At 30.8% G+C, this 27,566-nt stretch overlaps 2 protein-coding genes across 26 annotated transcripts in view; one reads left to right on the forward strand and one right to left on the reverse strand.

Moving 5' to 3' along the window:
- Nucleotides 1-6,868: 6,868 nt before the first annotated feature.
- The window catches only part of Glut1 (Glucose transporter 1), a 75,054-nt gene continuing 54,356 nt past the window's right edge, over nt 6,869-27,566 (forward strand). For 3 of the 24 annotated variants that reach the window (XM_076407660.1, XM_076407658.1, XM_076407661.1), the window contains exons 1-2: nt 13,635-13,721; nt 24,833-24,871. Coding sequence is in view for 12 of the 24 variants with exons in the window: in XM_076407673.1 (XP_076263788.1) it covers nt 24,851-24,871 (21 nt within the window). In the remaining 12 variants the exon portion in view is untranslated. Of the gene's footprint in view, nt 7,113-13,611; nt 13,722-14,251; nt 14,597-15,917; nt 16,372-24,832; nt 24,872-27,566 lie in introns of those variants that run through there. The other 21 variants (XM_076407665.1, XM_076407669.1, XM_076407672.1 and 18 more) reach the window with 14 other exon arrangements.
- Nucleotides 9,424-13,600, reverse strand: LOC143198450 (uncharacterized). Of its 2 annotated transcripts, none has more exons than XM_076407678.1 (7): nt 12,923-13,600; nt 12,609-12,863; nt 12,398-12,555; nt 12,092-12,340; nt 11,669-12,029; nt 9,717-9,796; nt 9,424-9,617 (listed from the first exon to the last, which is right to left on the reverse strand). In XM_076407678.1, exons 1-7 carry the CDS (start codon nt 13,128-13,130, stop codon nt 9,498-9,500), a joined length of 1,431 nt encoding a protein of 476 aa, XP_076263793.1. In that variant the 5' UTR covers nt 13,131-13,600; the 3' UTR covers nt 9,424-9,497. The 2 variants fall into 2 exon arrangements, with proteins under 2 accessions (XP_076263793.1, XP_076263794.1); XM_076407679.1 differs by having other exon boundaries at nt 12,609-12,834; nt 13,026-13,269.

The following is a 27,566-nucleotide window of genomic DNA, read 5'->3' on the forward strand; positions in this document are numbered from 1 at the left end:
CACTTGGAAAACATCATTTGTAACATATCTCCTAATTCTTTAAAGTTGCTAAAGATTGCACATTTATTGTAAATCTGATGAAAATAATAGTGGTATATATAGAGAAGGTTTACATCAAATTTCACGTCAATAAAACCTTAGATATCATGTCAACTGTCCGGAAAAAAAAACTGAAATACAATGAAATAAATATAATTGCAACTTCTAAAAACCTCTTTAAAGACCTATATTTATGTTGGCTGGTACTAAACAAATAAAGGGCGTCTTTAGAATAAAGCTTTTCATTGAAATAAAACTGATATAAATTAAATGGAGGACGAATTGATTTTTTTTTCGAGAAATAGCACCCGAAAAGATTTGTTAGTTTTGAATATACTTTTATATAATAACATGAATACCTGACATATTCACAATATTTAGTTATTAACAAAGTGTCGGGCCATCATCTGCTTTTAAAATAACTGCAATCTTCGCGTAATAGTTTCGTAGAGTCTCAATAGAGCTTCCAACGGAATGTTCTTGTACATGTTTACATGCTTCTATTTCAATGAAAAGTAAACTTAAGGATTATTGTTTCTCTTGGAAAAATTCACCTTAATGCAATTATAATCATCAATATTTTAGGGCAATTAGTGGAATTGAACGTTGAAAAACTGAACTAAAAATAAAAACTATTAATATATTGCTCAAATTTATTAATAATGCTTTTCACTAATAAATAATAATAACCATTAATATACATCTTGACTAAATAACTTAATATAAATAAAAGCTTTTAACGGAGGTATTGAAACCATTAATCAAAAATGAGACAGACAAAAAATAAAGTTTATGCCAAATATAGTATATTTCAACATCGATATATTCAATTATGTATATTCACATAATATTGATGTATTGCATAATATGTCTGAATTCTACTCTCGTAACTTTATTTTTCATCTAGTAACATCTATGCATTTTTCATACTTAATAGCGCGAGTAGCGAAAAGCATTATAGCCCCACAACAGCTAGCACGAATAAAATCATGGTTGCATATCCCCAGAGAACATAAGAATGAGGAATGCGGCCTCTAGCGGTAAAAAGGGCCACTTCTTATTGGATTGGGATTCCATGGGGTTTGGTCCATATCAATAAACACTTGCTCGAATAAACCATTAGTTATAATACCACCTGATCATTCTCTATTCTCACATACAACATTGTCTCCAACAGTATCAGTACTCATTTATTACATGTTTTTATCAAATATTCATGCTTACACATAATATTTTTTAATAACTACAAGGGACCATTAACATTCTTGTTTTGGAATAAAAAAAAAGTTGAGAAAGAAAAAAGAAAAGTTTGTTCCAGTAACGTATATAGCATATTAACAAATACTTGCTTCAGTTCTCAGCGACAATTAATATTATTACAAAATTCTATGACTTATAAAAAAATATTGTTTTCATCTCATTAAATAAAATTTACATGAATTCAACAATTAACATTTAAGGGATGGGCCAACATTAAAAACAAAGCTGTTTCAATTTTCGGGTAGTGGACTAATAATATGAATAAATGTGGTTCTATAGTTCTTCCAATAAAATAGCCGATGCACGTTAGCAAAACATTAGCGCGGTTTATAAAAACGTAAAATCCCTTTTACTCGGGGCATTTTTCTTTTTAATTTTACTAATTTGCATTACTCTAGTTAAGAAGAGAGTTAAAGAGACAGAATGAGTCTAATGCATCCGAACATGTAACCAAATCTGTATATAAAATTCGAATTGAAAACAACTCTAACCTACAAACTATTGTGGCTGTTTAATTAACTGTACTTTAATTCCTTAAATAAATATGCATTAGATGTATTATAATGTTCAAATATATTATATTTTATAACGTTATTTATGTTTATTTACATTAGTATTTTGATTTCAGAGTAAAAATAAACGAAAACTTAAGCTTTGTGCGGTAACGTTGCATTATACATTTTGATGACGTGCATTGGCTGTTTTATTAGAAGAACTATAAATAAAATATTTTATGATTTCAATAGGACGGCTTGATGTGTCAAAAAGCGGCCATAAAAGATTTTAATGAGTAAAATTTAAAGCCTATCCGATACAAGAGCTAATGCAATTTATCATGTTGTCGAACTCGATTTGGGTTGGTACTAACGGACCATGTTGCCAAATGTTCGCAAAATTCTTTGAAACTTAATTAAGTGGTAATAATTAGAGCGTATAAACCGAAAACGCTATAAACCAAAAGTCTAAGTTGACGCGGCAAACAGTGCAACGTTATAAATTTGGATGACACATATTGGCTATATTGTAAAAAAATTCTCTGGGTGACCAACCAAAAATCGACGTGATTATAGTTCTTTTGTTTCAGATAAGTTGGAAAATGTATTGCGCAATTAATATTTAAATATTGGTGAGATAAATGACATTACATAGTTATCGCTACATACGGGAGAATTCTATATGAATATATATTCTAAGGCGAGCTATGTAGATTATAAGGGCGTATCTTATTATACGGGGTGTGGTTAAAAATCATACAGTAGCAAAAACGCATCTCGATTAAACCTCATTGGTTACGATAATGGCACAGCATAAAGCTATTCAATTAATTCAATATTTTTTACAGTAGACCGAGACTTATTATAAGACGCATTATTTAAAAAAATATGATAAATTACACACATGAAATAAAATGATATATGCTATGGCCATCTGTATTAAATTAATAATTTGCTTTTGCATTGGGCGGGCCTAATTTCAAATGGGGCGTGTCTATTACGAGGGGTGTGTTTGATGTTTACTGAATCTGCCATCAAATGAACAAACATTAAAACGTAGATCTGTAGTGATTGTTGTATATTTTTATAAAAATAATTCTTAAAGCAGATGCTAAGTCATTTACTCAAAATAGTTACGTTAATAATCGGTATAAATATATTAACCGTTTAAATGTTTTAAGTTTGCTTCTTTGATGTTATACTATCGTCGCGAAGTAGGTCAAATTTAAGTGCACTAGGACGGTCGTATTTTTGTTTATTTTTCCGTTGGTCTCGACTACCATTATCGCCTATACCGGCAGGGCGATAAAACGAAATCGACATTGTAATATAAAAAGGTTTTTTTACCATTTCTACCAACATCGCCTCGACAATAAGAACAATAACACACCACCCCTCACGTGCATTCTATTGGTGTTAGCTGGGCGATTTTATCTCCGCTATTTTCTGCAATTTCCAACTGATGCGCAACCCAGAAAATTATCGGTCAATTCCGGGAGACGGCGGCCGTAGCCGATCGTCAGGGTTGCAGACAGCCTAGCACGATTTACGTTTTTTTACTTGAAAATGACGATTTTGTTCTATCTTGATATTCGCGTACTCCTAACGTTCTGTTTTATATTAAAATTATGAGGAACATATAAGATATAATAAGTATCTTTTAATTTATATTAAGTAGCTAAAATAATGATTTTTATCATCAATCAATGAGACTTGTGTCCATAGAAAATCCGAGGAAATACTACTATATAAAAAAATACAACATGACAAAAATATTAGCTCAAATGTTAAAATAACTTAACTTACATTCTTTTCGTGTTAAATATGTTGGCTGTTGGATTAAGTTAACATAGATACATTTATATTGAGCAAAAACGAAATGTTTATGTTATAAATTGCAACTCATCATTATACATTATTATAATATTGAAAAGTATTGCGTACACGTAGTACTAATTTTGGTTTACTTGGTAAATACTTTAGTACTAAAAGGGTTTTTAAAATTTAGAACATTATCAAAAAGCGGTTCTTTCCACTGACGAAATATAGTTGGATTAAAGCGATTTCAATGACCTTTAATGTTAATGTTTTTTGGTCTTTCTTGGTTTTATCGTTAATAATATTTACTGAGCTGTTGAAATCTTACACTACAGTCAGAATGTTTAGAGTTAAATATGAGGAAGCCTACTGTACAATAAAAAAGCTAAAGCAGGTGTACCACAAAGATGTTTATTGGGGCCAATTCTTTACCCACACAACACACGTAATATATAACAAATGGAAAATATCACGATGGCTACATTCGCTGATGGCATTGCGATTCTTGCTGTCGGAGGTAATAGTGAAGAAGCCACACAAAAATTATAGGCAAGTGACAATATAAATAACTGGACCCAGACTTGGAAAATAAATCTGTGCATGTGCAGTTCACGTATAATAAGACGGCTCAGCCACCAATAACAATAAATAATAATATCATTCCATATAGCAACAACGCTAAGTATCTCGGAATGAAACTTGATGCAAAACTTCGCTGGAAGGAATATGTAAAAACGGAAAGGAAAGAACTGCAGTTAAAAATAGGAAAATGTATTGGTTAATTGGAAGAAAATCACAATTATCAGTACATAATAAATATATATAAAACTTAATCAGAAACTTATATCAGACATACCGAATACAACTATTGAGATATTCCGCGAAAACCAATATAAAAATAAATTATCCAAAACAAAGTCCTGAGAAGTACTGTAGACCAAGAAAATCATGTAAATAAACAATCAGTACCCAAGAAATCAAGAGATTTCAAGGAGACTTACAATCTTACATTACAGTCAGGATGTTTAGAGTTAAACATGAGGAAGCCTACTCTACAATAGTACAGACTCCATTCTCATCTCAATAGCGAAGTAATGCAACTCTTGGATAAAATCAGAACAGGATACAGACTCGAAAGAATCAAATCATTTGATCTTGTGTAGTGCAGTGAGGTACATTTACAGAAAAACAGTAGTGTTAATATATAAACATTATTACACCAGAGTCTAAGATAGGGCCGGTGGGTCCTCCTCCGATATATATACTTAGATTTAAGTTAATGTAAATATAAATTCTAGGTTAGTAGCCAATGACTAATAACAATGTAATAAATAAATTTTAAAAAAATGAACAATACACACATAAAGAAGCGTCAAAGAAGATAATAATATAATTAAGTTATATATTAATGTGTTTCTTGTCACAAAATGATGTGTGTTATAAAAAAATAATCGTGTCATCAAAAAAACTTTTGGTGTCACAATAATTGAAACTGAAGAGGCATTAAATAATATTAAAACTGTCCAGTTTTTTGTATATCGATAGCTTAGACTTACATTGACTTAGACTAGACTTACATTGACTTAGACTAGTCTTCGAAAGGTTTTATTTGACGCTCAATAGCCAGCATTAACATGGTCCGTCAAACCGATTGTTTTATTAAACATTAAGTTGTTATGAATCTATAACGAGTGTAATCGAAAGTGTTAGTGCAAAATATCCTGAATGACTACTGTTGTATCCCAATGCACTCGCCAAACAGTTAAATGTGCGTGTGCTTTAGAATAAGTTAGGATAGACTGTAGAATATGTAAGTAAATTAAGTCCGGAAGCAGACAAAGATTACTCTCTATGAAAAGCAACTCGGAGATTTAAAGACTAGTTAATTAGACCGCCTATTAAAAATGGTCAAAATGAATGGGTTCGACGCAACGACGAAAAAGCTGAATTGTTCGCAGAATCTAGCTAACGTATTACGACCGAATGATATAGAATCTACTATAGATATATATACTGTTTATCAGCCCGATGTAGCTGTAAATCTTATTTCTCTGATGGAAGTTGCCACAGAAATTGATAATAATCTCAATTCTAAAAAGGCTCCTGGAATTGGTGATATTTTACTTGGGTTATTAAGATCTGCCACAAAAAGCAATAATTATGTTGACATATATATTCAATGGCTGTTTGAGACTGGAGCATGTTCCGGAATGTCTTAAGATTGCTTGAATAATTATGCTTAACAAACCTGATAAACCGACAGAAAAAGTTGTCCTACAGGCCTATTTCGGTGCTACCTGCGATATCGAAATAATTTGAGAAACTGCTGTTGAAACGTATTTCGGATTTTTTCGTTTGGCTTTCGAAATCACCACTTGACATGAAGTGCACGGAGTAACTGCGGTTGTTCAAAAGGCATTCAAAGAAAAGCAATACTATCCTGAAATATTCCTGGACCTCTCATAAGCTTTTGACCAGGGGACTATTTGGGATTAATCTACAAAATGAGCAAATTGCTACCGCAGAATTACTTACTGTCGACTGCTGGAATCATATATTGGAACAACAAAATAAACAGTACTTGTAGAAAAACTACTGCAGAAAAAGTACAAGTAGCGGTCAACGAGATTTAAAAATGGTCTAGACTCGAAAAAACGGCTTAATAGCTCCAAATCCGTCCATGTTAATTTTGCGTTGGGCGAAATGACCTTGAAATAAAATTGATATACGAAGTGATCCAGGGTTTTGCATTAAAACATAATAACAAGGAAGCAATACAGTTAATGGAGAACACGCAGTAAATCAGAAGATTGAAGCGAACCAAACTACACGAACTTGTTTAGTGTATAAGTGTATTCTTAACTTTAGCTTAAGTAGATTAGCTTTATTTTAATTTGAGAAATATATACTCCAATCCCGTACTCGCCTTGCTTGTTCATTAATGCAAAGGAAACAGAATAGTAGTAATAAATTAATTGGTAAAATAAGATTGTATTAAGAATATCTAATGTAAGATGTAAAAAAATAATTAAAACAGCAAGAATAATAAAGTTGTCTAGGGTCCTGGATACTAGTGGTTGTAGCCGAAGGAGCATCATACAATGGTAAAACGCGCGACACGGTCCGTAATGGCGACGTTTTGAGCGCAAAATCTGACCTATTTCGCCATGGTTCGCGACGCGGCAACGTCGCACGGCATAAGGGCGCGACTCTGCCGCACGGGGACGAGACTTAGTGTGGCCCGGCCGGCGGGCTATTGATTGTGCGCGGAACGTCGAGCCACAGCCCGACAACGGACCTGCTGCCTTGTGCCCTGTGTACGTTTCACTTGGGGCGTCGTCGACACTTTCCCGACTTTGGGGGCTGGATGAAGTGACACTGGTGCGTGCGTGTGTGTAGTTGCGGCCGCAGGATGTGTTGCAGGAACAAGGTTTGCCGTGGCCCGTTAGAGTTCAGGACGTAGACCACCGCCACCACCTTCCTTTATCATAATTTTCGCAGGTACGGTAGCTCTGTTGCTTTTGTGTTGGTCGTTATAGCACGCACGCTTTGCTTTTCAGTCCGCACATCGCTGTAAGATCCGAAAAAAGAACCCTGTACTGGAGTCCCAACATAATAATAATACTCATCATTTATCGAAACTAAATATTACAGTAATTTATTCGATTCCATAATCAAATACCCCCACAAAAAATTAAACGACCGGAGCATCGTAGCTTAACAAATTATGACCAACAATAAACATACATTGTTTCTTACCCCAAAATATTCGTGCGTAGATTACCAGGTTTGATGACCTGCTAGCCCACATAACTGCAGTTAAAAATAACGATCTCTAACGAGTACAAATTAATAAAAAAAAACAAAGAACGCCCTGACTCCTGCTACCCTGGTTTATCGCTCGTAGTTAGAAAGGTTAGTTAGTGTATAATAATGCTCCGTAGACTCTTGGCGAGTGCCAAAATAGCAAGCATGCAACAAAAACAATCTAGCCAATAGTATATTAAAAATAAACACAATGCTTTATCGATAACCAGTTCAAGTACAGGTATATTTCCGTAAAACCAAACGCATTAAATCAAGTCGGCCTTTATAGGCCTGACAGTTGACGTTAAAGTGTCAAAATTATTTTAGAAATGGCCAATTTCAAGGTCTCAAATATTTTTGAGCCCGAAGTCTTCGGTGACCCATCTAGTTAGAAATATAAACCAACACTAACATGTCAAAGAAACCTATAGCAATTAAGTGCATTTGAATAGCGTATAGTATTGCGATTCTCCATATAAAACAATTAAAAACAAAAGACGTAATGATTTCTGCTATCCCGATTTGTCGAATCATGTTTGTATATATTACGGTACAAACTACAAAAGCCTGGATTTCAATTGTGTCTAGGCGTGCCTTGGTAAATGTCAAGTTGATAGATGAATAAAAAAAATATATCTATCCAAATAGTTTTACAAATATACCCTAAAATTGTGTTTATTATGTTTATGTAGATTATATGTTATATAAAAAGCAATCTCTTTCTTTTACTATAACAAAATCCAAATTTGTTGAAGTAAATTTATACTATCACAGTATAAATGTCTCACTTTATTGTTTTCTGATTATAGATTCATTTTTCTTATATTATTCATTCAGTCAAGTTTCTACGAGTGATTTAAAAAAAATCAGTTAAAAGCAAAAGAAGCCACATGTAAAATTAGACATATTTGGCGATGATATTATGAAATATAAGAAAATGTAGAAACATCATAAATTTTTCAAGAAAAAAGTATAAATAGATGCACAATAAATAGCTAGGGAATACAAAACAGTGCTCCTTGAATTTATGGATCATTTCATCATATATAAATTACTGATAATTCTAAAAGGCTTGGACAATATAAAAAAATACCACCTGACAAAAATACATTGGTGCCTTTTGTCATATGTTGGCAAACCATGTTTTATCACGCAGTCTACATCTACTGTATTAAAATTTATTATTTATTAGTTATATTAAAAACCAACTGAAAATGGCTATTTTTCTACGTGATTATTGTTTGCTAACTTTTGAGTTTTTAATATCTTCTTAAGCTGAATGTCATTATTTTTAGAAAGTTCATATGATTAATTTGAAGAAACTTGTAAAGCTAAAATGAAGACTGATATTATCATATTGATATTGTTCGTTTTAAAATACTGCAAAAATGGCTATCGCACTGAAGAAACTTCTGATGTTTTGTGATACATGCTAAAACCAACAAATCAAACAAACAAAACCTTAGCATGTTTAACATGCAAAAAACGCGGGTTATCTTTTTACACATTATAGGCACTAATGATCCTACAGTGTTAACAATCTGCTAATATTTTCTTCTAATACTAATATTATTTACTTCAAGTTATAATACCTAAACCATTCATTGAAATATCATTAAAGCAGACAATCTTCATTCTGATTCAGTCTATTATTAGACAAGTAAATAAGAAACTACGCAAATGAAAACGCAAAAAAAACAAAAACGATTGAAATTGAACACACAGGCATTTTGATTTTCAGATCAGATTGAATTAGTTATTTTAACATGATAATGGTTACTATGAGTGCATAAATATGAAATATTATAGATTCAATTGAAAACATTTATTAGTCAATCTATTGACTAGTGTCAAGTTTTACGGCCACAAATATATGGAGCAAACGTTAAAAAGGTGGATTACTTTTTTATAACAAAACATTATAATAAAACAACATCCATAATATCGTTAAACTGTTTTTATTTTAAGGTCGTAATAACAAAAACAATAGCTAGCGTCAATCAAATAACGATCAACCATAAATCATTTATTGAAACATAAATAGGAAAACAAACAAATTATCGACAAAAAACGACAAAGTTAATCTCGATCGTCAGATAATGCCATGGCCTGCCTTTTTATCTCGCTGAACATATCCCTAATGTTTACGTTGGTATCCGATTCTACCGGATCATTTTGATCAAGGCAGTCGTTTCTAACCTAAAATGGAATACATACCAGGTCTCATATACAGTCGGATGTTAGATGACATTGCAAAAGGATGGTGACCTGACCAAGTGAACATGATCTTTTATTTACCTTCTTAATATTATCCGTGTCGCACACGTTATTGTCTTTACTGGGCGAAGCCCAATCGTTGTCCTTAAATTTTCCATCAGCTAAAAAAACAAAATTTACTCTTTGGATTGTTTATTTAGAGACCTACCAAAGTTATGGCTTACTACTACTTGAGATTATTTTAGACGTCCACTAGTTTTTCAGATTTGAAAAGCCTGCTTAACGATTGCTTTTTTTGTCGCTAGGTGGTACGACTTTTACTATAGATAAAAACATAATGCAAAGAATTTGTCTTAAGCTTCGCAATCGAGTTGCAAGATGAGCGATACAGTGCAGTCAAAGGTGGTGAGAGACTTCAGTTTAGTTCCACTGAAGTTAACATTATAGTTCAGAATAGATTTGTGGTAAGAAAACATTTGGATTTTTAATACGGTAAAGCACCATCTCACAAGACCCTCACTGTGGACGGATTTCTTGCCAAAAACTTCAATAAAAAATGATGACTGAAAAAATGACCATTGGATTATTCATTGACATAAGTGAATTATCTCGGTTTGAATGTGATGCAATAAATTTGGATAAATAAACGTTTGGTGTATAATTGATCAATTCATGATACTTTTCTGATGAAATATACATGATATTTCGTTGTTGCTATATAGTTGCTGAGTTTTGTATCAGCGGTTTAAAAGCTCTAGTTATGTAATTGATGTCAGTGGTAAAAAATATACTAGGTAACTAGAAAAGAGAATATGCAGAAAAAATACAAGTATTATTGGACATAAAACCAGCTCACATGCGTAAAGAACTTGAGGGCGGGCTAGGAATTAATGAATCAATACTTGAAAAATGTTTACATGACTTTGGAAAGATACAGAATGAAAGAAAGTTATTACTACGATGTATTATTAAAATGTGTTCTCTATCGCGGCTTCTTTGCTCCCAAGTAAACATAGCAGAATTAAGACCAGCTAAATTAAAAAAGAATGCATATTCTCAAATCCATGCTTTCTTAGAACGAATGAAAATGGAACTATTGGAAGAAGTTTCAACGAATTAACAATAGCGGGTAATTGATGCAACGTTTTCATTTTGCCTGACAAACGTTGCAAAACGTAAAGACACTATTGCAACTCGAAGGAACCTTTCATGCACCCAGTGTACTGACTATACTTGCGCCTTTTTATTATTACATATTCAAAATAGTATTAAATTAATAATTGTATTCGTTATTTTGTATATAATACTTATTTGTAATATACACGACTATATTCACGGTGTCTAAACTCTGCCTTGACTTCTAAGGATTATTCCTGACTCAAGTTCCTTTTTGGTACTTGTTTAATAAATCTTTATACATTATATCAATATATTTTATAAATATTGATATTTTTTACCACTTCTAATATCAGTATTTTTAACACTTGATTTATAGAGTCCAAATAAGCCCAGAAATACAATGAACTATAAAACAATCTGAGGAACATTAAAGAAGCCGATTATCGGTGCTTCTAATAAATACTGCTTCTGGTGAACCTACTGTGAGTAGAGTAGTGTTTAAGAGAGGTATAAACATTTTTAAAAGGGCCATGGAGATATTGAAGATCATGAGCATAGGGGTCGCTCTAGAACACCAAAATGTGAACAAAATGAAGAAACTAATTATGAATGATCACAACTCATTCAAGATTTAAAAAATAATTAATGATTTTTGCATAATAATAATGCCATATACTTGAAAATGAAACTAATTTGAAATGTGCATAACATTAGTGCATATGAATACATCAAATTAATTAAAAAAAAACTTCCATAATTTTCTGAACACACCTGTATATATAATAGAGATTTTAGAAAACAGTAAAACATATTTAGCTCCAACATAAGATATGCCAATATCTCCGATTAAATTTTCTTTAGGCGAAAAGATTATAAGAATTAAGTCCTAGTCTCTCAAAAAAAAGAAAAATTACCTGTTAGCTTGCTGTTGCTTGGCATAGCTGCGAGGGCATTACTGTGAAGCTCCACTAGTTGATTGTTCACAACCTCCTGCAGCTGCGTCATCTCGTTCCGGATCTCGTGGATTTGTCGATCGCGCACTGCCAATATAGCCAGGTACTTCTCCTTCTCAATCGCACACAGTCGCAGCTGATGCTTCAACTTTACGCATTCCTGTTCCAGGGTCGATTTCGACTGTTTTAACTCGGTCAATATGATTTTCACCTCGTTTTTGTTCAAGTCGATTTGTTCGATTTTCTGTTCCATGCCCTGTAGGTTAGATTTTAAGCCTGCTATTTCTTCGTCTTTCTTGTAAAGGGTATGCGACAAGTCCTTCTAAATAGGCGAAGAGACCGAAGGTTTTAACATAATTTATTATCTGAAAAATTATGACTTACATTTAAATTTTCCAAATCACCGATTTTTTTCCTAAAAAATTCAATACTGTCCCTCTCATTTTGTAGCTGAGTCTCCAAATATAGCTTTTCATTTTTTAACTGTGTACATATGGTTTCTAATTGTCTACAACTTTCTTCTAGTTTTATTGTACTCTCTTCCATAATCCTTTGCATTTTAATTACTTCTTCTTTTTCACTAGAAATATGAGTTTGAACCGATTTGTGCTCAGTAATCAGATATGGTCTGTCCTATAATAATCAGTATTTAAACCAGTGATGGATAATATTTTTCTGCAATAATCTCACTGATCCACAACAGTCCATGGATTTCTGACTAACACTTTTCTGCATTCCTGGTAGTAAACCAATACTTTGTTGTAAATGTATGGTAGATGCCACTTCAGGTGGCACTCGTTTTAGAGCCATCTGCATGGCTTTTATAATTTCTTGAATATTTTTTTCTTCTAAAAATTGCTTAATATGTACAAGTAAATAGACGTTACTATATATTTCTTACCTGGGTAAAGTGTTTCTACATGTATCTGTAGTTCTTTTGACAAAAAATGTAAGGACCGTAAAGGATCAAATGTTCCAAATACCGAATCACTGTCTTTACTTTTTTGTTTCTTAAGCAACTGACCCCATGGTTCACGATCACTCACTGTTGATTTGGATCGTTGTTTGGGAGGATTTGAGGTTTTTAATGTAACTTCTACAACAGCTGATTCATCCGATGCACTATACTGAAGAACATTGGTAGGTGTAGAATTACCTGAATAGTAATTATATCAAATACGTTTATAAAATACAGATATACAATTCCAATTAGACCTGAAGTAATGTTTTGTTGTTTTACACTAGTTCCTTTTAAAAGGTGTTGATTCACATCATACTTTTCCGAATGTCTATCCTTAGATTTATGAATACAACTTACTGGCGTAGAAGGTTTTGTAAATCGTTGTCTATCTTTTCGGGGTGCTTTTGTAGAAATGTCCGAACATGGATAATTTAAACTGGATTGTTTACTACGTTGACTCATATTGAGTATTCAAATAAACACATGTAATTTGATGTTTAAATGGTTCAAAATAACGAAAATGACATTGACAAAAAACAAAAACGAGCTTGCTGGTGATATGGCACTAAAATTTCTGGTTAAAACCTCGTATTGTTCAAAAAGTTATCGTGGTCAACAAAACAGCTAAGAAACGTAAATAATTTTTGAATATGACGTTTGCTTTCCCGGCAAAAGTCAAACTTGTAAAGGTTATTCCACATTAATATATTTAAAGTACAAAGTTATAGAATTCATTCATATCATAGTAAACATGATTACTTGCATTAAATATATTAAAAAATTAGATTATTTATTTAACTAGAATTATTATTAATTAATATTATATATGTTTATAATTGCCTAAACAAAGAAGAAAATAGTATGTTTGGTTGCATAGTATTTTGAAATCGTGTTATTGATTTTATCATACATATTTTTTACTATTTATGTTTATTATGTGTATTATGTTTATTTACAGATGTGGGTACCTTACTTTGAAAGAAATCCAGGAAGTGAAGAACGTATATTTGGACCTTAAATAAATTATAATACAATTGCAATGTACGTCTTCAGGTAAGGAATATTTTATGATTTTTCTCATTAATAATATATAAAACTTACTTTTGTTTTCTGTCTCACTGAAAATAATTAGAAATGCATTATTTTATTACTATATTTATATTAATTTCTAAACAGTGGTTTATATTAATTGCTTTTCATAGAATATTATGATTCATTGGAATTTTGTACAATGAAATGCAAAAAATATGAACTGCGATAATTAACCTGCATTCCATAATAATATCGTTTGCTAATTATACGTATGTTTACGAGGGTTTATTAAAAGTATCTTGATATATTTGACGTATCTTATGATTTAATTTGTATATTCCTTTGTCAATGTCATTTAGTTATGTAAAAATAATAGGTTTATTTATTGTGTATTCTTTTATTAATCCAATAACATGTAATAATAATCATGTGACAACCACAAAAACATATTGTGACAGACATTAAAATCGCGTCTCGCACTGTAACGATTAGATTGGAAAGAAATCCGAGAATCTGGTGAAACGACGTCGTCGGTTCTACTTTTTACGCTTGAGTAGAAAATGTGCAAGTGTGCTTTGGGAAACAATTGATCGATAAGATACACCCAGTGAAAGAAACTTTAATGTTTATGAGTCGCGTTCGTTAGTACACTCATTCTGAAGGCCGTTAACGCTACATTATAGGTCATTCCCTCACATGTAACATTGTTTTTAATAACATATATATAAGTGTGGAAGATATTCCAGTAATTTTTGTGTTTCGCTTACTTTAATTGTCTCAATTTCCGATTCCTATATAATGCTGTAGTGTGAGACCAAAATGTATTATATCTACTTAAGTTTTATGGTGGCAGTTCTAGTGATATAGTGCAGACATTCGACCTATTTTTTCTAAGGGTGCGTATTATTTATTTTATAAGGGGATAATGTTAAATATATGACTTGTCTTGATACAAAAGCCAGGAAGAAAAGTTAGTAAAGGACGCTGTGACTTGTATCGAGTGGGTATACATTACCAGGGATCAAAATAAAATTTCTCTTTTGTTCCAAGGCCATAAGTGGTGTATTAATTCCGTCCCGTCCCGAATCATACGTGAATCGTTCGAACGAATACTCCTCTCAGCGCTTCCATTTGGTCCTTTGCATTTGTGCAATCTTTTATTATATTTAAATTGTCTGAAACTCCTTGCACAATTATGGATGTGGTGATCGAGACAAGTCATATATTTAACAGATAATAATCAATAAACATTAAAAGATAAGTATTACGTCCGCAAACCTGTCTAACATTCAGCTTTATTCAATTAGTAATTACACAAGAAAATTTATTGATATGATTGCTTTTGACATACATTACATTACATATTTAATATATTTCTAATTAATTTTTGCAATGGTTATGCTGAAGTTAAGCTGAAATTTTGTCATCATTATCAAACTATTACTATTCACAAGATGTTTATTAACTATTTTTCTGAGTTTCAAGAAAATCATTAGAGTTTATATAGTGTTATATTAGTTTTTATATTAAAATTTAATATTTACAAAAAATCTTTAATCATCTCTATAATAAAATGTTTATCTTGGACGATAATCCTTTTATCAAAAAATTGTTTATTTTTAAGTCACCAAATGGTTGGCATATCTTTCGCATGTATAGTACACTATGAATGGTATAGGATTGACAAAAAATTAGTAATTACGGTTATCTATTATAAAATAAAGTTGATTTTTCATATGTAAACATAAGTTAATCAAATCTGTTTGAGCCTTTTCTCATTTTTTTGTCAATTTAATTAAGGTTTATAAGAATGTAGGTCACTACATTTCATTTGAAATAATATTATCTAAACTTGGCGTATATAAACTATTTTTTGCCGGCTGTATTTTAATGAACCTTTCAAATTCTTCGAAGATATGGCCTTATAGTGAGCCTAGGTGACCATGACTCGATTCAGTCTCAATTCAATCAATTATGAGACATTGAAAATTCATTTTATACCTGATATTTTAAAAAACTTTCGTTTTTCTTGTTAATATTAATCAGAAATACTTTCTCCATTCTAGAGAGCTTGACAAAATTGTCCGCGATGGGTCTCGATATTGTTTTGTTTTCCCGATAACTCATACCGCGTCGTTTTGCATTAATAATTGTAGTTAGCCTTGGAATATATTTTAATATTAGTGGCGCGAAATGGAAAAAGGTTCTCGTGCTGTCCAGTACCGATTATCTGACAAACTGAGACGGTACCGTCAATTCTCCCGTAAATGATCAAAAGACCGGTTTCTTCGTATCGAGTTCATACTTTCGTTGACAAGGGCAGGGTTCCATCGCGTGCATCATTTATCAAGACTAAACGCATTGGTTTAATTGGGGTCTAGTCCAACCTTGATCCACTACTTTTGGGCAATTGAACCGATAATCGTTGATAACAGGCGTCGGCATTACGTTCTTGTTCATCAATTAACTAATTAACATCACCTTAAATCCGTACTCGGTGAGATATTTTATTCAGATAAGATTCCCCGCTTGTAAATGATGTATACGGACGATTTAATCAAGTCATGCTCCGTTCGGGTATACGTCCACTAATACTGAAACGGTTTGTGTTTGTTTTCGATTCGTAGCGGTGTAGGGGTTGAAGTTATCCGATTTCTACCGATATCGATAGGTATGTGTTACATTTTGTTGATGTATGAATGAACCGATAAAATTGTTTTTATCGTACAAATAATAACAATATATTATAACATAGCTATTTATCAATAAAGATTATCAACTAAGAACATATAATATTGGTAAGCCCTAAATTCTGATGAAATGGCGAATGAACTAAATATAAAATGGTGTAGATTCGACTTAAACAGAATTACTCATTTCTATTTAATTTAATATTGTTATATTCTATAATATAGCAATACTTAGATATTTGAGGACGTTGCCCTTAATTATTTACTTGTGTTTGGAGGATAATAGAAACATATACATAGTTTTTCATAAATTGACCCGGAAATTAATATATAAACGTCTTTAAAAATATATAAATGTGAATAAAATAAATATTGGATAAACACCGAGATACTGTAAGATACCACGGTTTACTACTAAAAATATTTAATTGTAATTGTTTTGGTTTTTATAATACCCCGTATTGTCTTATTATTGTCTAATTATTATACCATAAAATCATTGTGTAATATTTTTTATCTATAGCGTGATTAATGTGTGAATTATTTAAGATTTTTATTAATGTGTGTGAGTTGTTTATGTAGAAATCTTGACCCGTGTGATTGTGCTTGAGTAATTTAGCCAAGTCACAGCTGTGTTGTACTTATATACATTTATTATCAAAAATATTTATGTTTTGCTATTTAATAAAAAACGGTTGCATAATATTCTCGAATAGGTTAAGCAGTATATAATGTTACTAATATTTGATATCCATACAATCATTTATTTCAAATTAAATTTTAATTCTTGTTTTTAATAGATTGATAAGGCGTATAATTTTATAATGTTTAAAATACATTGTATTATTATTTATGAACATTAATATTAACTTTAATTTACATATATATATAGCGTCATTATTTGCACCGATTCAAGGGGTTTTTGTATCTTCAATCTCATAGTCAGCTATGGTCAAGTAATATTTTTGAACGGTTATGAGATGTGTCGATGAGTATGGTCGTGTTTAAACATTGTTTTGCTGTGTTTTTTGGAACATTTGGTCCGTTTTCGATCCATGATTTCCTGTACATTGGATTATTCTATTTCTTCTGCTATTTGGCGTTTATTTTGCAGCAGCTGTGATAATCTAATGTAAACATATATTCTTTTTTGTAGTTAAAACAGCATATGTGTTTTTTATATATATTTTAAAGTCTCCTTTTACCAACTATGGGTTGATCTGGACTGGGCCTAAAGTTTAACGTGGGTTCCAAACCACGGTCCTCAGCATTAAGCCTACCGACTGGCGAGTGACCAACTTTAGAAATCATCCCAGAAGACATCCGGTCTTACCCAGCCTGGTTACTGGCTTGCCTGGAATCATTTCCCTTGTCGGATTTTACACTCTTTTGCCTAGAACATTCATAAATCATCAAGCCGGCCATATGTGGTTTTGATTCATAGCGGTGTAAGGGTTCAAGTGAGCCGATTTCTACCAATGTCTATAGGCATGTCTTAACTTTTGTTGAAGTTTGAATGAACTGGTGAAATTATATATATATATATATATATATATATATATATATATATATATATATATATATATATATATATAAATATATTGTATAAATAATAATAATATATTCCAAAATGGCTATTTATCAGTAACATTAACGACACATAATATAGGTAAGCCCAAAAATGTGATAAAATTGTGAAAAACCATAGTATGAAATAATGTAGTTTCAACTTAACCAGCATTATCCATTTCTTTTCAACTTAACTGTACTGTTTTACTTAATAGTACACTGTTATATTTAATAATATAGCTGTAGTTAGATATTTCCGAATGTTGCACTTAATTATTTACTTCGGTTTTGTGTGCAATATAAACATATACAGAGTTTATCATAAATTGAGACGCACTCTAATATAGAAACGTCTATAAAGATATATAAATTTCAATAAAATAAATATTGATGATTTACTACAAAACACAGCTTTATTGAATTAGTAATTACACAAGATTGTTTATTAATATGATTGCTTTTGATAAACACTACATTACATATTTAATATATTTTTAATTATCTTCTACATGATTTTAATTTTCTTCTATGATTATGCTGAAGTTCAGCTGGCGTTTTGTAAGTTATATCAATAACTACTATTATTATTCATAAGAGGTTTAATATCTATGTTTCTGAGTGGATAGGAAGATATTGTTATGTATTGGGTTGACAAGAAAATCAATACGGTTTTTATACTCTATATATATATATATATATATATATATATATATATATATATATATATATATATATATATATATATATATATATATATATATATATATATATATATATATATATATATATATATATATATATATACTGCTAAAATTAAATCATTATAAAGAAACTTTAATCAGCTTATTTAAACATATACAGAGTTTATTATATTTATATTGAGTTTTATTATTTTTTATATTATAAATTGAGATGGAGTCTAATATATAAATGCCCTCAAAAATATATACATTTCACGATTTACCGCAAAAATATTTAATTGTAATTGTTTTGCTTTGTATAGTTCGCTCTATTGTTTTGTTATTATCTAATTATTATACCATAAAATCATTGTGTAACGTTTTTTATCTATAGCGTGTTTAATGTGTGAATTATTTAGAAGTTTTATTAATTTTGATCCGTGTGATTGTGCTTGAGTAATTTTGCCAAGTCACGCTTGTATTGTACTTATATAGACTTATTATGAAAAATGCTCGTCTTTTGTTATTTAATAAAAAACCGTTGCATAATATTCTCGAATAGGTCAAGGAGTATATAATGTTGCTAAGATTTGAGGATGCATACAATCATTAATTTTATTTTTAAAAATTTTAATCTTTTTCTTGTATAATTTATTAAGTAATATAATATAATAAAATTATGGTTTCAAAAACTTTTTATTATTTTTTATAAATATTAATATTAAATTTAATTTACATACATATAACGTCATTATCTACACTGATTCAAAGGGTCTTCCTATCTTCAATCTCCGAGTATTGTCGAGTAATATTTTTTGAACGGTTTTAATGAGCATGGTTGTGTTTAAGAATTGTTTTGGTTTGTTTTTTTCGAAGAATTTGGCCCGTTTTTGATACCTGATTGTATGTACATAGGATTGTTCTTTTTTGGGTATTATTTTTCAGCAATGGTAATAATCGAATGCAAAAATATCTTCTTTTTTTGTTGTTAAAACAGCATATGACCGATCAAAAAGTCTTTAAATATCCGTCATCTTGCAAAAGCAAAAAAAAATTATATAAAACCATAAACAAAAAACTTTGGTACATTGCAAATCAAAATTATTTCTTCCGTCTTTTTCCTTTTTCACATTTGTTTAGTGCCATCAATTTAATAGGATCTATCAGAGTTTTATTTAAAACTATATAGCCCACCTTGTTATTACTTTTAATATTTTATCTGAAAGATCATTATGGAATGTACAATTGAAGGGTTTTAAATATACTTTTTTTTTAAACATTTTATAAAAATTTTGTTATATTATCGACGTGGCAAAATCGCTGAATAAAATAAAAGAGATAGCTCAAAGACCTACTGAGACTATTTTCATTTCATCTCCGGTTAGAATGTAAGTATTCAGAGCTGTCGTACTCCCGAATCCATAGGCTAGATTCAAAACAAACCATCTAGCCTTAAGCAAATATATTTATTTGGATAATTATAGTTTTTTTTCTTTAATGAAATTAATTCCTCAAGGTAGTTATTGAATTGATGACACTTTAACAAATTTGTTCTTGCTTGGGCAATAAATTTTACTCTCTTAATAGATTTGCATTCAGGAGCTATTATTTTATTGAAGCTGCAACTAGTGATCCAAGAAGAAAATTATATAGCCATTTACATAGCGTTTTTCGGAAGGGGATTAATTTCTAAAATTAAAAAAATAAATATTTGATATTTATAGATATGACTAAACTTACCCCAACTTACAACAACAAAATATACTGTAACGATCATAAATTATCTTAAATACTTTTAACATTATCAACCATTTTTTAATGACAGCCAAATATCTGTGCATCCGGGTATACAACACTTCCTAGACCGATAATTCACTTTACTTTTTGTACCGCCTACTTATACATACTAATGAACTAATAATTATATACTCTATGACTGAAAATGACATTCAAAATAAATAAACAACAAACGTACCATAGAAACGAAGTGAGCCAATCAGATTGCGTCGCGGCTTATAGCATAGCGATTAAAGCAAGTAATAAGTTAAAAGTAGCGACATCTAGATGTTGGACGTCGCGAAACATTTCCCCAAAATTTCCTATAAAGTTAAATCTCTATTTCTTTATGATTTTATTCTACTGTCGTCAAGCTTCCAAACTATATATGTTATATTTTGCGAAATTACTTGAAAATGTTAAGTTTCGTACCTGAAAACATGCGACCCGCATTACTTTTCTTATTTAAGCAAAAAAAGCCGTGACCGTTTTTTAGTAGAAACTTACGGTAAGTCTGATCTAACCTCAAAAACATGTAATGCGTGGTTTAGAAAATTCAACAGTGGTGGTTTCGTTGTGCGTTCTGGTAGACCGAAAAAGTTTGAAGGTGCGAAACTGCAAGAGTTATTAGATGGAAAATGGGTGCCACATCAATTGAATGACAATTGATTGAAGGCAAATGGAAAATCGAAAAATTTTCTGTGAAATGCTTCTTCAAAGGTATGATCGGAAGACAGACAGTTTTTTTGGGATGGCATCCATAAATTGCCTAAATGATACTTGTAATATACATCTTGTATAGAATCGAATGGCCAATACTTCGAATAAAAAGATTTTTCCAATTTTTTCAAAAATTATGTAGTTTTTTTCGAAAAAACTTGTAAATATTTTTCGATACACGTGGTACATACATACACCAAGGTATACGTTATTTTTATTTATTATTTTACAAAATAAAATGTACTGAAATGAAAGCTTTTATAACGGTTATTGGAGGAAAAAACGCTGCATGTTTTCTTATTAATTAACACATATTTTTAATTATATATATAACAAAACAAAAACTGTATGTTAAAATTAGTACTTTACGCTTTTGTTAACGTTATCATAGGTGTATTTTTAGTGAGTTTTAATGTAGATTAAATTTTCTCTCAAGAACCATTAAATTCGTACTGGTTTTTTCGTACTCGAAAAACGCGTATCACTATAAAACACAACGTCAGATATTTTATTGATTTCGGAAATACTTGAAATAACTAGTATTGTTTAAATATTTTGTTCGCTGTATTTATGAGATTTAAAATGATTACATTACATTTACAAAAAATGATTTATATTTTTAAAATATTTCGAGTGGTATTTTAAGCTATATTTTATTTAAACTGAATGAGTTATGTAATAAATTATTTATTATTTAATTAAATCATATACAAATATAGAATACAATTGTGACAAATAAAGAATAAATAGTAATATAGTACAAAGTCTGTACTAATTGCCACGCTAGTAGTTAGGCTAGGTAAGACCATATGATCTCTAAATTGGTCACTCGAAGATTGCAGTTCGAAGCCCACGTAGTAATAGGTCCAGACCAGATGAACCTAAACTTGTAAAAGCAGCCTTTAGAATATACAAAAAACATATTTTTATCAATAAATGATATATATCTTTGTCACATCATCACATGCAAATATAGCTATATTAAATACTTTACTAAAGTCCTTCCAAAATAGCAGTGAATTCACGTCATTACTACGTCGAATTTGTTACCAACTGCGGTTTGTAAATTCGTCTTAAAATCAGACCGTATTTTTCATTCTCATTTTATTATAGTTAAAAACAGATACAGTGCGTTCTGATTTGTCAGAACATGTAACCGAATACAGTTATAAAATTCGCCTCATTGTCAAATGTCTGCGAAATTCTTCAAAATATTAGTGATAAGCATTAGAGTTACAAACCAGCAATGTTGTTTTGGAGCTTTACTTCTTATGAATAAATTCAAAACTCTGCTTAGTATATGTCATTACTCTAATTAAAAATGCCAAAGCCAATAAATAGTCTGAGTCTGAAACAGATTCTAAAGCGTCTCTAATCAGTTACTTCAAACAGCCAGTAAAATGTTTTAGAGAGTATTAGATATAGTATTGATACTATTAAACGTTAAGTTGTTGAAGTTTTTGTTAAATAATAAATAATAAATGAAATAATGTTTAGTGTGTTGAAGCTGCACTGTACATTAGTACGGGCATTGTGATTAAAATCTCTCAAAAAGTGTAGTCAAACCAATTAATAAAAAAACGCACCTAGAACTTTATATCATAGATGGTGAGTTCAATGCAAATATAATAAAACAACCCTAATACAAACCATTTTGGAAGTATATGTAGTATAACTGTAGTTTAAATCCGTCGAATATACATGCATTAGATGATATATATGTATAGAAATAAATTATATTCGATAAAATGTTTCATTAAAATTTTGTTATTTGTCAAATGCAAAATAAACTAAAAGTTAAAGTTGATATGGCAATATTGCGATATAAAAAATACACAAATTTTGATGACCTGAGCTCACTGTTACTTTGATGCACTATATTTGTGTGATTTATATTATGTATTATTTTTTATATTTATTATTGTTCTTTTTATCAACTATCATCTGTTTCGTTGTATTCATAACGTTAAAAGTGATAAAATAAAAAAATAAAAAAATATTTATATTTTAAAGATATTTTGAGCGACATTTGAAGTTTTATTTGAAGATATATTTTCATTCAGTCTACAACATACTGGGCGACGGTCCACGACTGCTTAGGACTATGTATGGGTCAACAGAATTTTAGAAATTCCTTCATAGAGTCTCACCTATGCTGAGATAGGCGTCGCTGAGCAAATCACTATTACTACTTCGGTGCCGGTGTTAGTGTGTGTGGTCTGGATTTAGTTTCTACTTTGTCATGGTTGTGTTTGTTGACCTGAATTTGTGTCCATTTTTAAATTGTATATACACTATTTATAATTTTAGTCCCCCCTGTTTGTCTTATTAATTTTATTTTATTTACACTTGGATTTACAATTTACACACTACTTGTAATGCCAGGCCACATAATATTTAATTATTATTTTATATACACACTTTATGTCTGTCCTCCTTCCCTTTATATCAACCCCGGACTGTTTTAAAGTCGCGAAATGACGACATTCGTCAAAACGACAAGAAAACTAAACTAAAAATAGCTAAATAAACAATATGGAAACAAAAAAACGCAATGGAAATAAATAGAAATTTTATTTTATACGGAGAAATGTAAAAAACCATCGAATTTAATGGTTAGGTTAGGTGGTTTAGCAGCTGTTTGTATTTATACTTCGGGTTTTCACTTATAGATATCGCTGATGAATATATACGTAAGCACCTAACAGTATGGTGTAGTTAATTTTTTTATAGTACAGTTGTTTTTAAAATTTATAAGGATTAGTACGACTGAAACTCGTTTCTTGATTAATGTTTTTGATTTTGCTTTAATAGGTCAATTGAAAATAACGCTATGTAATAGTTGCTGTTGATGGTCCTTCTTTTTTCAAGGTAGTCAATGAAAATTATTCCATGCGCATCTCAAAATACAGATGCCATAACCTTGCCAGCCAACTGTTGCGTTTTCTCTCGCTTTGAACCGGTTTCATCCTGTGCAGGCCACTTGGATTACTGTCGATTGGACTTCGGAGTGACATGATGGAGCCATGTTTCATCTATTGTCACACATCGACGCAAAAACTCGAGTTTATTACGCTTGATCATCTTCAAACACTGGTTCGAATCATCAACTCGTCGTTGTTTTTGGTCAAAAATGAGCTCGCGCGGCATCCACTTTGCACAGAGCTTCTTTAGAGTGTCTGCTATTTTATTCAATTTCAATTTACGGTCATTCAGAAACATTTTGTGGATTTTTAAAATGTTTTCGTCGGTAACAACTTCTTTTGGGCGTCCACTGCGTTTACCGTCTTCAGTGCTCATTTCACCACGTCTAAACTTAGGGTACCGATCCTTGATGCTTGATTTTCCTGGGGCAGTGTCCGGAAACTCGGCATCAAGCCAAGTTTTTGCTTCAACCGCATTTTTCCCTTCAAAAAGCAGTATTTTATCAACAGGCGAAATTCCTTTTTATCCATTTTTTCACAGTAACAAAAATTGCTTCACCCAAAATGCTATAATTCGTAAACTAATGATCCGACAGCTGTCAAATTTATACACGCATATTTTTAGGATTAGGGCTAACTAAAAAACGTATGGATTTAATTCTATTAGCGCCATCTATGTGTCAGACCGGGGACTTTTCAATTGACCTGTTATTTGATAAAGAGTTTTGTTAACAGTTGTTTTTTTATAAGCTCTGACAATTTTTTTGTTACAGGTGTGAAGTTTATTAGCCATGGAATCTACAAAGTTAAAGGTAACAATTTATAGTTATTAAGCTTGCTACATATAACATTTATTTTTCACATTTTGCTATATAGCAGTTTGTTTAATAAGTTTTGTTGTTCGATAAAAAATTCGATTTTATAGTTTGAATTACATATTCTTAATGCAATATCTTGATATATTATAACAATTGGAAGTCAGGGAGAGCTAAACCTAAGGAATAAGATGAACGTCGCTGAACAATTTGTAGTTTAATTTACTGTTTTCCATAATTTGTGAATAACATTTTCTTTTCTGTATACTGGTTTTTTTCTTCTGATTTCTTGTATTCTGTTAGACCAGTAGGTTAACTCCTTAGCTTTTTTATTTTGACATGGTAAATGTACACCAGAATTTCATTCATAGTGATGAAACGCATTCATATTATTGACGAATGTGGCACTCATTCAACTTCAAATTTCATCCAAAATATTGCTCACCTTACTCAATGTCTAACCTCTTTGAGAACACAAAATTTATTGAATGATATGAGAGTTATTTATATTTAATGATTATTGCCTGATATTTATTTGCTATTTCAGATATTAAATTATATTGCACTCTATATTTGTTATATTAGATATTTTAAATTATTTTTATTATTTAATACCATTGTTGTCTTGTTTTTATTTATTTAATTACTATTTAAGAGTTTTTTTAGTTAAAATTTAAGGTTCATTTTTCATATACATTGCATTTTATGTTTAATTGTCTTCATATTATATAATGGGGACATAATTATTATGTTATTAAATGTTTTGTTGTTAATTATTAATTTGTTTCTAAACTGTTTTAATATATGCAATTTATTTTAGTTGTTTTTAGTCGTATATTATATATTTGTTTTCTTATTTAGATTTTATATTTAATTTTTATACAATTTAATACATATTTTTAGTATATGTTAATTATTATAAGTATAATAAAATTTAAAATTAATTACATAATTGTTTCATACAATTATTTTGGTTTTGCATCTTATTAGATTCGGAACCTTTTAAGTGCATCTTGTATGGTTTCGTTATATTTTATTTTATATATATTTTACGCATCTTTTCTGTTATTTATTATTAAATTATTAGTTCTGTTAATTATTGACGTTGTTTTTAATTAAATATATAATTTTATTTGTTCCTTTTTTATTTAGCAAATTGATAATATACATTTACATAATACATTTTCTTAATTCACGAGATAATATTATAGTCTTATTTGATTTCAATAGTCTGACCATTATTTTGTTATTAAAAAAAATTTCGTGATCAAAAAATACTTCTTTTCTAAATATCTAGTCATATCTACGCTATTCATTAACAGCTAGAGTTCCTGATCGTTAATTGTATGTAACGTAGTTGTTTTTGCACCGAAGTAACGTGCAGAATTGTAAATTTATTTTGAGGGATTTATGACACATTACATAACTTTTTTTTTATAGAAACTCTAATATAGTCTCCGTTTACAGTGGGTGATGTAGTTTAATACTTTTAAAATAAAAAATCGCGTGTTTACTGAATATTGAACTTAACTGATTTAATTATCAGCAATAAAATAATGCACATTTTTGTGTTAAAACCGATAAGAGTATCCCAACGTTTTATGACGATACGTTTTAAGAATTACGTCAATAATGATTAAAACGTAGTTACAATAATTGTAATTGTTGTTCGCCTCGATAATTGCATTTTGATAATTACAACTTTTGTTATTGAGAAAAAAATGGATAAAAAGGAATTTGGCGTGTTGATAAAATATTGCTTTTTGAAGGGAAAAAATACAGTTGAAGCAAAAACTTGGCTTGATGCCGAGTTTCGGGACACTGCCCCAGGAAAATCAACCATCAATGATTGGTATGCTAAGCTTAGACGTGGTGAAATGAGCACCGAAAACGGTGAATGCAGTGGACCCCCAAAAGAGGTTGTTACCGACGAAATCATTAAAAAAATCCACAAAATAATTTTGAATGACCGTAAGTTGAAACTGAATGAAATAGCAGACACTCTAAAGATATCAATTGAACGTGTAAATCATATCATTCACGAATATTTGGATATGAGAAAGCTCTGTGCAAAGTGGATGCCGCGCGAGCTCACTTTTGACCAAAAACAACGACGGGAGACGGGCGTTTGAGATGATCAAGCGTAATAAACCCAAGTTTTTGCATCGATATGTGACAATGGATGAAACATGGCTCCGTCATTTCACTCCGACGTCCAATCGACAGTCATCCGAGTGGACTAGACACGATGAACCCGCTCCAAAGCGTGGGAAAACGCAACAGTCGGTTGGCAAGTTTATGACATCTGTATTTTGGGATGCGCATGGAGTAATTTTCATTGGAAAAGGAAGGGCCTTCAACAGCGACTGTTACATAGCGTTATTGGATCGTTTGAAGGACGAAATCGCCGAAAATTGCCACATTTGAAGGAAAAGAAAATGCTGCTTCACCAAGACAATGCAGCGTATCAAAAATCCATGAATTGGGCTTCGAATTGCTTCCTTATCCACCCGTATTCTCGAAATCTGGCCACCAGCGACTATTTCCTGTTCTCATATCTCAAAAGAATGCTCGCTGGGAAGAAATTTTCGTTGAATTAGAGGTGATCGACGAAAAAGGCCTGTTTTGAATCGTACTATAAAAATGGTATCGAAAAGTTGGAGGGTCACTATAATCAGAGGTATCACCCTTA

This window comes from Rhynchophorus ferrugineus, unplaced genomic scaffold, assembly GCF_030347505.1.
Source record: "Rhynchophorus ferrugineus isolate W39M unplaced genomic scaffold, kcgeb_rfMv2 rfM6, whole genome shotgun sequence".
In the NCBI taxonomy this organism is placed as follows: domain Eukaryota; kingdom Metazoa; phylum Arthropoda; class Insecta; order Coleoptera; family Curculionidae; genus Rhynchophorus; species Rhynchophorus ferrugineus.